At 42.7% G+C, this 16,095-nt stretch overlaps 1 protein-coding gene across 2 annotated transcripts in view; it reads left to right on the top strand.

The window, feature by feature from the left end:
• The window catches only part of LOC141900865 (histone-arginine methyltransferase CARM1-like), a 37,096-nt gene that overhangs the window by 14,643 nt on the left and 6,358 nt on the right, over positions 1 to 16,095 (top strand). The window contains exons 6-13 of one of the 2 annotated variants that reach the window (XM_074787912.1): positions 885 to 1,062; positions 1,151 to 1,241; positions 1,387 to 1,468; positions 2,188 to 2,363; positions 2,635 to 2,772; positions 3,009 to 3,178; positions 4,279 to 4,362; positions 14,909 to 15,030. In XM_074787912.1, coding sequence (XP_074644013.1) covers positions 885 to 1,062; positions 1,151 to 1,241; positions 1,387 to 1,468; positions 2,188 to 2,363; positions 2,635 to 2,772; positions 3,009 to 3,178; positions 4,279 to 4,362; positions 14,909 to 15,030 — 1,041 coding nt within the window. Of the gene's footprint in view, positions 1 to 884; positions 1,063 to 1,150; positions 1,242 to 1,386; positions 1,469 to 2,187; positions 2,364 to 2,634; positions 2,773 to 3,008; positions 3,179 to 4,278; positions 4,363 to 14,908; positions 15,054 to 16,095 lie in introns of both variants that reach the window. The other variant, XM_074787913.1, reaches the window with a different exon arrangement.

Raw genomic sequence — 16,095 nt, 5'->3', positions numbered from 1 at the left:
AAATTTACAAACGTTTGGGAAAAAATCCATCGGACCCCCCTTATCCAGTGTCGCGCCTTCGGCGCTCGCTTCTGGCGGCTGACTCTGTCAGTTGATGATGCTAATTCAAACCGCAAAAATTCGTAATTTTATTTCCGATATTTTTTGGGCAGTTATGATCCCTGTTAGAGATTGTAAGATTACGATAAACATAATTAGACGGAACCAGTCGCCGACTCATCGTCGTCGATGTGCGTGTTCTGCGATGAGTTGCCGACTCCACAACTAATTTCAGCCAGAGTGGCGGATCAGAAATTAACATGGCGACCCCATGGCCCGCCAAATATGAAGGAAAGCTCATTGTTATTGTTGGAAGAGAAACAGCCTCATTATACAGCCTGCTGCTGCCTTTACACAACATTTTTGCATGTTGATAAAAAACCTTTGATGAATAACCTAAAATTATCAATATTTAATTTCAATCACTCATAAAATTTAATTTTTCTCCCACAATAATGCCGCTAAATAGATGGAGAGTTTATGCAATAAATTGGCATACATATCGTTACTTTTTATTAGGGAAATTTGTGCAGTGGCTTTGAACGGGTCACATGATCTACTCGTAGGGAGCCTACGACTCGGGGTATCGGTGCCGTTGTGAGCGTGCTCACGTCCAGTCGTTACGACCGATAGCAACTGGTCGGCGATTATCGCTGAATTCGATCTGAGTACAATCAACGATAGTCGCCGACAGTTGAGTCGCGTTGTAAGGTCGATCTGAGCCCGGCTTTATGGAACAAGCCAAAAAGTGTTTCTGATTCATGGTCATTGTACAATGTTTCAGCTACTACTAATGTTGTGTTTGGTAAAGAATAGATAAAAGTGAGGAATTTGTATTCTTTCAGATGCTTGTAAAAGAAAACCAATTAGGTCACAAGATATTGGTTGTGCCAGGAAAAGTTGAAGAAGTAGAACTGCCAGAAAAAGTTGATGTAATCATATCAGAGCCAATGGGATACATGTTGTTTAATGAACGAATGTTGGAATCTTACTTACACGCTAAAAAGTGGTTGAAACCAGGAGGTACATGTCTGACAGCATTTCCTCGGAAATTATTTGTTTAACTTTAATTAAAACAAAAATAACCTGTTGCGCTACATTTATTTCATAGGTAAAATGTTCCCATCAAAAGGTGATCTCCATATAGCGCCATTCACAGATGAAGCATTGTATATGGAACAGTTTTCTAAGGCCAATTTCTGGTAAGCCAAAACTGGATTTTTTTATGGAGTTATTCTAAGAACATCAACACTGTACTGAGATACACTTCGATTCACTTGAACAACAACAGTGTGAACCCTGAAAATATTCATTGTTTTTACAATTTGTTGCATGCACATATTTTAGGTATCAACATTCATTTTACGGAGTGGATTTGTCAAGTTTACGCAATGCTGCTGTCATAGAATATTTCAAACAACCAGTTGTGGTAAGCTTGTTAGATGAGAATGTATGATAGCCTATTGTGTTCACTTTTTATTTGTCTAGATCTTGTCATCCCGAATTTGGTTAATTTTTTAACTGAAAAAAGTGATTCTTTGTTAGTTAAGAGAATCAGAGGAAGTCATACATGATATGAAATAAAAAAAGAAATATAATATAAAAAGTGAATTTGGATAAAGGAATAATATTTTAAAACACATCGAAAGAAAAACTAGATGTGGTGTGAGTGTAAAAACATAATAAACTGATTAGTATACAATGCAAATAAGCGGATGAAATATCTGGAGAATGGTTTTTGAGGTTTTAACTTATAGTCTTTTAATAGTCATATTCAATCATTGTTAGTCTTTTTATTCAATCATTGTAAACAATGTCATGTGACACATCTCTCATCGAATTGGGATTGCCCAGTGTATTGTTCTCACGGCCAGATGAAGTCAAATAATGAAATGGATTAAATATTTCAATTTATATTTGTACCTATATTACATATTTTGTAATTACAATCATAGCATAGTTGTAGATCATGAGATTTATCAATGATTGTAGTGATTATCAAGATGATTTGTTTCTGCGCATACATTTTAGCAGAGTGATAAAATCGTGAATCTACTTAGTGCACCAAAGTAATATACTTAGCTCTTCTCATAAAGCATTATTTAAGCTGAAACGGTAAGATGAGATCATATGTAATGATTTTTTTAGGACACATTTGATGTACGGATATGTCTGGCTAAACCACACAAATATACCGTAGATTTCCTAACTGCGGATGAAACAGATCTGTATACTATAGACATACCAGTAAAATATGTGATACATCAATCAGGTGCCATACATGGACTCTCATTCTGGTTTGACGTTGCATTTTTCGGTAGTTCGTAAGTATTTGTCATAATTTGAACACGTGAAACTGTATGATTGACATTGGGTTCTCCTGTTAATATATTCGTCTATTTATGTATGCTGAACCTTGTTGCTACTATGGCAATCAAGGATTCCACTTGTGGCAAGCTAAGACGTGCTTCAATTTCTTATGCCTTCGAAATATAAGTTAACCAATTATCTATCAAAACTGTAATAATCACTAAGAAAAATTATACTGATCATCCATTATGCTACCAGGTTACAATATCAATGTGAATATTTCAGACAAGATGTATGGTTGTCAACATCCCCAACTGAGCCATTAACTCATTGGTATCAGGTACGGTGCTTGATTCAACGTCCCTTGTTCGTTCAGCAAGGTCAAACGGTGTCTGGGCGAGTGGTGCTTCGGTCGAACTCAAGGTAAAGTATATACTCCAGGGTTCATACTGCGTCTTGATTCATTGAAAACTCTAAATTGACGAAACATTTTTAAGGACCTTTAATTGCCTCTGAATTTGAGAATTTGCACTTTAACTCTGTATGTGTATATCAGTCCGTGACAATATAGGCCCTAAATTGACTCACAATTTATTTTTGTTCTTGGTCTAATCACCTATCTTTACTGTATGACATCATTACAATTTTGTGCTTTTTAGACAAAGCTATGATGTTGATATAGAATTGGAAGTTGATGGCACTGGTAACAAGTCAAATAATTCCCTGGATCTGAAAAATCCATTTTTCCGCTACAATGGACAAGCTCCGCAGCCACCGCCTGGTGTCGCGTCCCAATCGCCAACCGATCAATACTGGAATAACACTGCAGGTAAATAGATGTACTGGTATTCCCTCATTTGAATTGATTATCCTATTAGTCATTAACATTATAACCTAGAATGGGTATTAATTTAAATCTAGTCACTCCAGCCTGATATTTGTTAAGGTTGTTTTAATAACCCTCTCTAAGTAACTGCACTTAGAAGTGAGCGCTTAACTCCTCTATACTAAAGATATTTCTTTTTCCAAAAGACTTATGATATTAGTAAGCATGCATTCTCATTCTTCAAATGATTGATTCAACTTACAAAATTTTATTTTCTCAGTGAAGAACAAGATCAAGATGAAACAATTACTCAATATAACAATAGTAGAGTAGGACATGGGAAACACTCAGAAACTTGTATATAGGTCTTGCAGCCATGTGCTTTTTGGCCGTGAGTGACGACTTATTGGTTGGTAGACTCAATAGGTGATGGGGTCATTCATTTATTATGTACGCATTAGGGGAGGGGGAGGTTTCAGTGCAATTGCGTACTGTAATGCTTAATGCGTACTGTAATGCTTGTATATGAAAAAATGGCCGATTTTGCCTAGAGGGGGGAGGAGGAAGAGGAAATTCAAATTTTATGCGTACATAATAAATGAATGATCCCGATTTACATGACGTACCCTCAATGATTGTAAATCCCCTGATTATGTTTTGTTATTTATGGCAAGTCTCCAAGACCTCGCCTGCAAACAAACTATAACATCACATGCAAGACCTCTATACATGGCTGTTTTCAGTTCATTACTGAAATAGATACAAATTGTAGAAGAATAGCCCAGTCATTGCTTGATTGTGAGACTGGCATATCCATCACGTTTGGATAGTTAATTAGTGAACATTGTAGGTTATTGACAGTTGCAAGTGTCTCAACAGCAATAGCGTTGGTAACATTGTTCCAATAAATATGGAGTTAGGATTGAATTGGTATCAGACTGAAGTGTCTGTACACTTATGCACATTCTGCCTAACTTGCAATCGCTGTTTTCTTGGGCATTCACAATCTCTTAGAATTTTCACAAAATGAGTTTTCATGGTTCACCCATGCCTAAGATAAGTAATACTATTAGGTATTCTATGATTATTGTCGTATTTTTCAGATGTTCAAACCTACATGATCAATGGTGTTAACGGAGCTACAATCGATGCAAGTCAAATAGTGCAGAGCAATTTGATACCCGTTGGTAAGTCAACTCTTTTAAAAAAGTTTATCCATTTGATAATTCCATGATTTAATGCTGAGTAAAGTAGACTTGGCTCAAGTTGAAACTCTCGGGACCATCAAATCTTATCCGACTTGTTCGAATTCAATGTTGAATTTAATCTCAAATCAACTTTTGTGAATGATCAGGGTCATTGCCAAGTTGGGCAGTTTCTGGGTATCGATCATGCTTAATGTTCGTCTGAAACACTGGGCTGAAAACTACTCAATAGGAACCTCAAGTCAGAGCGGTCTGATGATTTTATTTTACCTTCATTCATTGTGCTGTTCCAGGGTTGAGTAGTGAACTTCACAATATTGACTGATCGTTGCACAAATAAACCTGTTCACCTATAGTATATACGATATACAGTTCATGTAAGACATAAGATAGTAAATACGAAATCACGTTCATGTGAGACCTTAGACACAACACAACATAAGCTAAGACACGATATGTTTATACTATTCCTACAACACTGTGTGGCCCAATTTTTAATTCAATGGTCCAAAAAGTTATTTCATCGTATTTTTGCCCGTTATGTGGTGGATGAAGAGGGGTTAAGCAATCGCATCACGATACGTGCACATTGATATTTGCAGAATGGTTGAAATGAATAGGTTACCCAAGACCAAAAAGCAATCCATTTTTTAGCCCGCTTGGGACTTTAGTCCCAGCGGGCTAATGCATTCACTTTTCGTCCGTCCGTCCGTAGACGGAATCCAGTTAGTTTGGGAAGTTTTGAAGACGCTTCAATGTAATGTCTTGATATTTGGGTTACACATGTATCTACCCTAGACATATCTATATTTTGAATCCCCCAAGGGCTCATTAGCATAAGAATGATTGGGTCGATCAGACTCAAGATGGCCGTCCTATGTCCTATTTAGTGCCCAAAAGTGTCAATTTTGGCCCGAATTCTGAGTCCTGTAGCTTCCTACTGGTTTACTACTTCTCATTGCAATTTGTGATGGGTATTCTTTGGAAAGGGATGTTTTGTACCTGAGACAGGTATTTTTGATCAGCCAATTATGACGCAATTGGCGGCCATCTTTGTGTCATCGGTACTGATTCGTAGGTGGGGAAAAAGTTTTTCCACATTATATTGATACCTAAGCATATTTTGTTACCACAATCAATTGGAAAGTTGTAGCTCATAACCTGACTATGTTGAGTTTCAAGGTCATTGGGTTTTGAATATGGTCACCAGGGGGCGTTGAATAGTAGAATAACTTAGTATTTCCATATTAGATTGGTAACGAGGCATATTTTGTTATCACAATCAATTACAAAATAGTAGCTGCTGACATTTTCTATGATTGTGGTGAGGTCCAAGGTCATTGGTTTTTGTATATGGTCACCGGTGGGCGTTGAATATTGAAATATTTAGATTGTTGAGCATTTGAAACCACTTCCCAAGTGGGCATGGTGACCCTGGACCCCTAGTTATGGACTATTGCCTTAGTGAAGTCCATATCTTCACTAATTTCTGACAAAGGATACTAAATGAATTTCAAAATTCAACGAATATTTCACTGAAGCCTAAGTGCGAGTTGTTGTCAATAGATGTATTTTTCCTGCGACAAGTTCTTGTGGAGAGCGCCACAAATGAGGTGCTTTCATTAATTCAAGGACTGGGGGAATATAAGTGGTAGAAATTCACGCACTAGGCTGCTATTTATCTCATCGAAAAAGCGTTCACTAATAACGAAGGTGATTTTGAATACAGATTTTTGGAGCCTATTTTTATCATGGAGACACATCGGGCAGTGGTTTATTGGCATTAGCGTGAAGCGGTGATTTTACACTGCGGAAAATATTTATTTTTTTTCGTCTGTCAGACAGTCAGTCCAGATAAACCATCATTTTTATATCCATTTTAGATTGTATTGAAGTATTGCTTATAAAGTCTTTATTTTCTCACGTTAAAATGAGACAAGATCAGCCATTTTTGAAATTCTAAAAATTTGTATCCTGTCTTCCATGCCCACGGATCACGATTTTTGACGATTTGAAAATAATTTCAAATGGAAGGCATGGAGAAACATATTGTTAGAATTGATTTGGTTCATAATATGGACTCTCTTTTCTCCGATTCAAATAAGTTAAAGGAGTCTTTTTAGCAATCCTTCATAACAGTGTAAAATGGTTATAAAGATGCTTGTTTATCTAGACTGCATAGTTTCATTGGTCGTATTGAGACCAATTTGAGGTTTATGCGTTCAAAAGATAAAGAGAAATAGCCCCAGAAAATCGATGTCAGACGAAAATGAATAGACATTAGTACATTGTCTGTCATCAGCATTGTCACTTCATAAGTGCACTTTAGCTTAAGATGTGTTCCCCAGTGGCAGTGATGCTTGCTTCTGAGAGTAGGATTGTAGTTGATTTACATGTTCTCAGTTATACAGCTTTAGTTTTAAGATTTTTATGCCCCCGGCTCAACTTGGGGCATATAGATTAACCCCCGTCTGAATACGCCGCCGCCGCAAGTCACATTAACAGCCTAGAGGCTGCAATTGTCGACCGATTGTTTTCAAACTTGGTAGACAAGTAGGATATCACTCGGGCCTGATCCCTATTTAAAATTGGGTCGATTCGATTCAAATAATGGTCACCAGGGGGCCAACATGAAAAACAACATTAACAGCCTAGAGGCCGCAATTGTCGACCGATTAATTTCAAACTTAGTACATAAGTAGGATATCACTTCGGACAGAATCCTGTTTAAGATTGGTTCGATTTGTTTCAAATTATGGCCACCAGGGGGCCAACATGAAAAAATGACGTTAACAGCCTAGAGGCCGCAATTGTTGACCGATTTATTTTAAACTTGTTACACCAGTAGGATATCACTTGGGCCAGAACCTTATTTAAAATAAGGTCGATTCGATTAAAATTATGGCCACCAGGGGGCCGACATGAAAAACTACGTTAACAGCCTGGGCCACCTTCGGTTATCCGAGTTAGTCGACTATAGTCGAACTAAGCGAAACCGATTGTCCGTTAGTCGGAACTATATTCCAGCAATAGTTCGAAAATCAAGGGCATTGGTTATTAGTTCCGACCACTATACGACTAGATACGAAAACTGATTTTGGCCCCGGAGGCTGCTATTGGTGACCAATTCATTTCAAACTTGATACACTTGTAGGATATCACTTGGGCCAGAACCCTATTTAAAATTGGGTTAATATAATTCAAATTATTGCCACCAGGGGGCGGACATGATGATGTTTACAGCCTAGAGGCCGCAATTATTGTCTGATTTATTTCCAACTTCTATGTAAGATTCTGGGTCAATTCGATTCAAATTGTGGCCACTAGGGCCATCAGAGGTAAACCGCCTAGAGGCTACAACTGTTGATCAATTTTTTACACTTTGTACACATGTTCTCTAATATCATTCTTGTAGAAGTAATTGTGGCCTCGATATTTCTAATGCATTTACCACAAACCCTGTAACTTCATGTGGCAGTGAATTTCAGGGGGGGGGGCATTCGAGGCTTTGCCTCATTCTAGTTTAAAAAATATTTTAAAAAACCTGTCGTTGTTGCAATAGCTTTCCCCCAACAATGACAATCACCTAGTGTGCACTTATATCTTTTAGGTGTTTTTGCCGCATGTTTGATATTTGTTTTATATATGTTTGAGTGTGCGCCTAATTCTGCTGCAATGCTGCAGTATTTAGCCAGATTTAGATTCAATGCACATGCGTAGAGATCATATTGTTGATTTATTGGCCACTTGACCTACAATAGTGGCAGATGCAACACTTGAAGCTGTGTCATTGTTGCTAGTGTGCGGGACGAGTTTTCGATGTCAATGTCGCTGATGAATTCTTCCATGATAAACATTGAAACCGAGCAAGATGTCGATCAATCGGCAATCTTATAACAAACTGCTGCACATGTAAACATCATGGTTTTTACTTCCGCGTTAAAAAAATTTATAAAGATTTAATGGAATGTTTCAGTATGTTGGGACCCATGATAATGGCTAAGAATTGAAAATGAGACAAAAATACGATTGAATAACATATTTGAGAACTACCATGATTCATTTCGGATTACAATTCTGATGAATATGAAACTGAAAGTAGTCAATAGTGATAATTAACAGGATGATAGAAAATATCACTTGGCATTAATCCATAAGACAATATATTTCCGTCGAGTACTGTACCCTTTCCTATGGTTTTTGCCAATATTTTCTAAATTTGGATTTATCGCCAATGGTTTTTCTATACGACCCGGCCCTGCGGTATTGCATTTAGCCACCGGCGAAATCCGCCATCTTTTTTCTTGGCGTTCTCGCAGTAGAACGCGTTGGATTTTTTCGCCGTAAAAATCTGGGAATTAGGATATTAGGGAGTTTTCACTCTCGTAACGGTGAGTCCGTTCGGTTTGGGGGTTATCCCTGATTTCTTTTTTTCCGTAAGAATTTTATTTACAAATATAATTTGATTGAATTGAATTGAATTGTTTTGATTTGTAACAGGATAATTATGCCACCCCCTCCTAAGGGTCAGCATCGTGGCGGGGAGGGATGCAGGCATTTGTTTGGCGCCTGGGACAACCACGATTCATGTGCGTCGTGCAGGCGCAAATCTGGTCAAATATGTGCAAGGAGCAATCCTTGCAATATTTGCGTCGTGTGGTCCGAGGACCTTTGGCTTCGGGCCGATAAGGCTCTTAAACTAAGAGATCGTCGTCGAGTTAGCAGGGATTCGTCGGTTTCGGCCGATGTGCCAACCGACGTTTCTAATCCTGTTTCTTATCGTAAAGCGGAGCGGTCGCCAGTCGTTCAGGTATGATCGGCTTCCCAACTCCGTTCACCGTGGAGGAACGCTGGTTCACCGGCACCGGTCTCCGGTCATTCACCGGTCTCTGGTCGTTCACCGGTTCGGCCGGTTCAGACTACATGTTCGGAACCGAGCGCGCGCCGCGGTAGTCGCGAACGGCCCGCACCGGTTCGGTCGGTACCGGTCCGGGTCGGGCATCGGTCCGGTTCGGCCACCGGTCCGGTCCAGACGTCGTCCGGTTCAAAACATCCGGTACGTTCATCGTCTGATTCTGATCGTCGCTCCGGGGATAGAGCTCGCTCTCCCACTAGATTTAGACGCCGTGAGCGTAATAAACGAGCAAGATCTCCTCGCAGATCAAGGTTTGATCGCGAGAGGGACTACGATCGTTATTGTCGGAAGTTTCGCCGTCGGTCTTCTCATCGTTCGTCGACGTCGGTTAGCGATGAAAGCGATTCTTCTAGTAGGTCGCGATCCCGTTCGAGGGACCGTCACCGAAGTCGGCATGATCGTCGGGATACTGGAAAATACCTGACTCAGAAGGATTTCCATGTATTTGAGGAGAAAATTTTAAACTTGTTATCTTCGTCGCAACAAGTCGCTGCAACTTCTACAACAGGTAAGCCTATTCCTGATTGTCCGGTTAGAAGTTCGCCAGCCCACTCAGTTTTTCGGAATTCTGACTCTGAATTCCTGGATGCTGCGGTAGGGTCTGATTTCAATGAGGATCCGGTCCCAGAGGCGGCAATTCCTTCTGGGGTCGTTCCTGTCGCAAGCAATTGTGGGTTGCCCCAGACGATGGGGGCTTCCCTGGCTCGCAATGTATCTCCGTCCCGTTCAGTTTTATCCGAACCAGCGGGGGACATGCCATTTAGAGCGATGATAAGTGAGTTCTTTGTCAAGCACGGGGCAACTCGCGCTAAGCCCACAGCAGCTCCTCTGGTCGGTGAGTCAATGGAAGCTTATCGCCCTCCGGACTCCGATCTTAACGTTTTACGGGAATCGTCAGCGGTTTCGAGAGAATGGGCTCGATTGGATACGCAATTATGGGGTGAATGTCGGCCTGGAACTTTTTCATTTCCCCCTCCAGAACGGGGTATGAAATCTGGGAAATATTTTAGTTCAACCGATCCACCTATAGGCGCATTTCGCTCGGCGTATTACGCAACTCCAGGTGCTGTGGATCACAGTCATAACTGCCTGGATGCTGATCATACTTTGATCAGCCCGGATACTGTTACAGCACAGTCGGCTATTCGTTTGCCTAAGTCCGGTTTGGTGGCCATGACGTCAATCCTGGACAATCTTACCAGGGTTGGTTCGTTTCAAGATATGGCACTTAAGGTGTTGACGGGTGAGCTTCGCGAGACTCACGCCGCCGTTCATGCGGGCTCCGACCCAGAGTCAGTTGCCCTAAAACTGGAGGGAATGGACCGGATTATCCAATCTTTGGCTCGATCTGTTTCGCATGTAATTCCGTTGTCGGTTCGGGGTCAGGCTAATCTGGTGTTAGCCTCCCGTCAGTCAGTGATGGACTCCAGTGCCAAAACTCGTCTACCGGATATGGTGTCCAATGCTTTGCTGAGAGCCCCATTGGGGACGTCTTCACGTCTCTTCTCCGGTTGGTGCGCTCCGGTTTCCGCAGAGCTGAGGAAGATTCGGGAGGTTCAGGCCAAGTCCAACCCCCGAACTCCGTGGAAAAAGCGTTCTGGTCCGACGCCGGCGGCGCAAGGTTCGGTTCGGCACGGACGCAAACAGGACCATCTCAAACTTCAGCGCTTTCTCAGGCGGCTTTGGATGCCGGTTGGAGAACTAGCGCGCAACTTCAACAATCGTGTCAAGCCTCGTCCGGTCGTAACAGTTCCGGTTCGTATCGAGGCAAGGGGAAGGCTCCAAAAAGGGGCTCTTCCTTTCGGAAAAACTCGAAATGAATTCTTGGGACCAGTGGGAGGTTGTCTGCAGCAGGCAGCAACCCACTGGTCCGACCTCTTTGGAGACGGTTGGCCCTCCCGGGTCGTCTCTCGGGGCTACCGTCTCCGTTTCCTAAGGCGACCGCGCCTGATGAGGTCACCTCCCGACATGCGGCCAAAACCAGGTCAGGAGGCCTTAATCTCTCCGGCTCTCAAGGAACTGGCAGAGAAGGGAGCGATAGAACCAGTTTTCAACGAAACTTCTCCCGGCTGGTTTTCTCGAATATTCATGGTACCAAAGGCCACAGGGGGTCAACGGACAGTGATAGATCTGTCATCCCTCAATCGGCACCTAGACATTCCAAGGTTCCGGATGACCAAGCCCAAGGACGTGATTCAATGGGCGGCTTCATTGGACCTGAAAGATGCTTACTTTCAGGTTCCAATTCACCCAAAATCTCGGCGATTTCTCAGGATAAAGTGGAAAGGCCGCCAGTTCCAATTCAGGTCTCTTCCATTTGGCCTCAGTACGGCCCCGTGGATTTTCACCAAGTTGGTCAAGTCAGTTCACGGGGTGTTCGACTGTTCGTTTACCTCGACGACTGGTTAATAGTCGCGAATTCAGCTCAGGAATGTCGGGAGGCAATGACCTCAGTCTTGGACTTAGTCCATCAGCTAGGGTTCCGCGTAAACAGGGAAAAATCTCAGTTGACGCCGGCCCAACAGTTCACTTATCTCGGCATGGACTTCGATCTCTGAATCGGCAAAGTCTTTCCGTCTATGGTTCGAGTGGCCAAACTTCAAGAAGCTGTAGCGGGAGTGTCCACAACCCCGAGAACAGCTCGTTACTGGTCACGGCTTCTAGGCTCCATCAGCTCCATGGGTCTGGTGGTGCCCTTAGGCCGCCTCAGAAGCAGGTGCTTGCAACAATATTGGAAGGTCTTCTGGTCTCAGTCGAAGGGCAACTGGGAGGCCTTGATTCCCGTACCTCCAACCGATCTAAGTCCGGATCTTCAGTGGTGGGCGGCCACTACGAATCTTCGGCTCGGGGTGTCACTAGCCCCGTTAGAGGCTCCAGTTCGTGTATTCACGGATGCCAGTCACCAAGGTTGGGGGGCACATCTGGAGAACCGAGTGAAAGCCGGGAAATGGTCTCGCTACGAGGCCACCAACCACATAAATTTCCTAGAAATGCTGGCCGTGTGGAAGGCCCTGAAGTTCTTTCACAGGAGAGTGGAGGGCCACCACGTTTGGTTAGCCACAGACAATTCAACAGTGAGGGCTAACCTTCAGAACCAAGGGGGCACTCACTCAGAAACCCTCACAGGTCTGTCGGCCAAAATTCTTCTTTGGTGCCAGACAAAGGGCGTGTCCCTGACTGTGGCACATTTAGCAGGGAAAAGGAACGTGATGGCCGATGCTCTGTCTCGTCGAGGTCAGGCTATTGCGACAGAATGGGTTCTCCACCAAGAAGTAGCCGATCGGGTTCGGGGCATTTTTGGCAATCCGCTGCTGGATCTGTTTGCCACCCGGTTCAATCGGAGGTGTCCTCTGTTTGTGTCCCCGTTTCCAGACGCGGAAGCGTGGGGGGTCGATGCCTTCTCTCTGGACTGGTCGGGGATGCATGCGTATGCGTTCCCGCCCACACCAGTCCTGCCGCGCTTACTGGATCAAATAGAGAGATCAGTCAATTGCAACATAGTTCTGGTAGCACCATGTTGGCCGGCTCAGAAATGGTTCCTACCACTTCTCAACCTACTGTGCGACAACCCCAGGATTCTTCCGAATTTCCCATCGCTTCTGTCTCAGGGGATCTTTCGGCATCATCCAAACAGCCAGTGGTTAAATCTGCTCGCCTGGCCATTGTCCAGCGATCCTTGTCAGCTTCAGGCTTTTCAGAACAGGCTGCCTCCTTTATCGCAGGATCTAAGCGGCCATCAACAAGTACCATTTACGATGCCAAATGGAGTCATTTTGCGGATTGGTGTGCTGCAGGGGAAATTGATCCATGCTCACCCTCTGTAGCTCAATTGGCAGATTTTTTACTGCACCTATTTGTAGCAAAAGGTTTACAGGTCATAACTATTAAAGGTTACCGCTCCGCGATTTCTCATACATTGCGTGCTTCTGGATGGCCAAATGTAGCAGGCGATCATCGGATATCCCAGCTGGTTGCTGGGTTTTCTATTTCCCGGCCTCGGGTAACAAGGACAGTTCCACCATGGGATCTGTCTGTAATTTTGAAGAAGTTAATGGAGGCTCCATTTGAACCTCTTTCGGCAGCGTCTTTTGCAAATTTGTCAAAAAAGACTGTATTTTTGCTGTTCTTGGCTTGCTCGGCCCGTCGCTCTGAGATTCATGCGCTTTCAGTCCGACAAGGTCACATTGTCTTTGGGCCAGCGAATGAATTTATTTCGCTGCGGCCTGCTTTGGAATTTTTGGCAAAGAACCAACGACCAGGCTCGGTTGGGCGTCGGGCGAATTGAAGCCCTAAAACATCGAGTGGAACCGGGCATCCCGGACAGGACTTTATGTCCTGTGCGGGCGTTGTGTTTCTATTTAGATCGCTCTGCTTCACGGAGGGGTTCACGGGAGCGGTTATTTATTCCGCTGCTGGATCACCTAAAGGGTGATATTTCGCGGGACACAGTAGCCCGATGGGTCTCTTCAATGATCAAGGACATTTTATTGAAGGAGAATCTTTCCTCGGAGGGAGTCGTTTCTCATCAAGTGAGGTCTATGGCTACTTCCTGCGCAGCCTTTTCGGGTGCTCCGTTGGAGGAAGTCTGTCGGGCCGCCTTTTGGAATTCACCGTCGACATTCACGTCATTTTATTTACGGGATGTTTCAGGCCAGTTAGGCTCATTAGCTTCACTTGGTCCTGTTGTCATGGCTCAAGGTGTCCGTTCTTTCCGATCGGACCCTTTAGTGTAGAATATTTATGTAGCATTATCAGGATCACAGGGGGTGTATCCTTGTACATAGTTTGGGCTTATATCTGCAAGTATTAATTTCGCAAAATTCTGGGGGGGGCCCCTGAGCTGGACGGACTCACTGTGGCCAACCGGTCTTCCCTGTGCTACAGTGCTCCATTCCGTGCTTGGGTAAGTGCTCTCTTTTTCCCTCTTACCTTGCGTTTGAGTGGTGGTTTTTCTATCTACCTTTCCCACCATCCTTGTGCTAGGCTAGTCTAGCAAAAACCATAGGAAAGGGTACAGTACTCGACGGAAATATTACAATTTTTGGAACTAAAATTTGTATTTCCGAGTAGTACTTACCCTTTCCTATGGTGGGAATCCCGCCCACCTGCCCCGCATAGCTGTTTTTTTTGGTCTGCTATGACGAAAAAAGATGGCGGATTTTGCCGGTGGCTAAATGCAATACCGCAGGGCCAGGTCGTATAGAAAAACCATTGGCGATAAATCCAAATTTAGAAAATATTGGCAAAAACCATAGGAAAGGGTAAGTACTACTCGGAAATACAAATTTTAGTTCCAAAAATTGTAATTTTCAGGGGGTGCCGATTTTTAGCTGGGAGCCCAGGGCCCGGAGAAAACATTTGCTCAGGGTTAAAATGGTTTAATCTTTTGAGGCAACAGGTGTGCCCTTCATTCAGTAGGAATATCAAATTCAGCACAAATAAAAAGAAAATGTACATTAAAACATTGTTATTGACCTTAAGTCTGTGGTCATGCCAACCACTCTCATAATTGTGCATTCGTCAGATATGAACATTAATCGTTTCACACCATACCACAGTATAGATAATCTACCAATACTTCGAAACCAATGGGCCTCTTGTTATTTTTTGCAGTGAATACGGCACCAATCAATCAAGGCAGTATACCTAGCGTGATTAGTCTCGTGTCACAACAGCAGACTACCCGCACGTCTATAGGTGCCGGTATAAGTCCGGCTGCATTTAACCAAGGCCAGGTATGCAGACAAACCATCCTTTAGTAAGTTTCATTCCATTTTTAGCCAACTTCAGAAGCCCCAATGGGCTAGTGCGTTCATTTTTTTTGTGGGCCTTTTGTAGATGGAGGTATTTATGGGGAAGTTTTTAACACGCTTTGATGGATTGAGCACTCTAGAATTATAGAGTCCCTATGACTCCTTGATTCCTTTAAAATGGAAAATGCTTTTAAAGGTGCTTGAAACTACTTCAATTTGAACAAAATACCCATACCGGGGTAATTCCTTCATTGTGAAGTAGGCGATAAGAAATTAAATTTGTACAATAAACCCCTAAATAAGTATAGTTGGGACCTGAATTGTTTTTTACCCAATTAGCCAAATTAGCAACCAAGCTTAGGTAGTGTAAAGTGTAGAGATTTGCTTACATAACCACCGAATTATGGTTTACTGAGATAACAGTACCGATTTTGGAGGAGTCTACAGTGATTGGGATGTGAAAGAGATCCAAACACATTTGAAATTTCCTCCTTTAAAACTCCTCATATCCAGGAATGATTGAATTAGTATTGGAAGATGATTACAGATTTGTACTTGAAAAACTGGCCCGGTCGGAAATTTTGAAGACACCGGGATGAATTGTTTTGATGATTGGTGTGTATATGTATCGCCCTAGGATACAACGTCACAAGAAAAATTTTATCAAATGTAGAAGAAATTGCCTTTTTGTGGCAAAATAGGTTATTGAATTCTTAGATCTGTAGCTTCTTCATGGTTTGCCATATCCGTTGAAATTGAGGTAGGTGGGCATTCTTTAGGAAGGACAGGTTTAACATGGCAGACAGGTTTGATATCAGTTGATTTTTCTGCAATCCGAGCCATCTTAGTCTCCTTCATGGATGGATAAAGGTGTTTTTTTTAGACAAATATCGACAGGTTTTAACTCCCATAATTCTTGGTATTTGATGTATCATTTTCCAAACCAGGGGAGTTGGATATGTAATCTTATTCATTTTGGTACCTATGCATGTTGTCTAACTACAATCAGTTTCGATATTGTGGCGCATAGCATGATCTATAATTGCG

Source organism: Tubulanus polymorphus, chromosome 2 (genome assembly GCF_964204645.1).
Source record: "Tubulanus polymorphus chromosome 2, tnTubPoly1.2, whole genome shotgun sequence".
Classification (NCBI taxonomy): Eukaryota; Metazoa; Nemertea; class Palaeonemertea; order Tubulaniformes; family Tubulanidae; genus Tubulanus; species Tubulanus polymorphus.
This window is presented reverse-complemented; position numbering and strand designations above follow the sequence as displayed.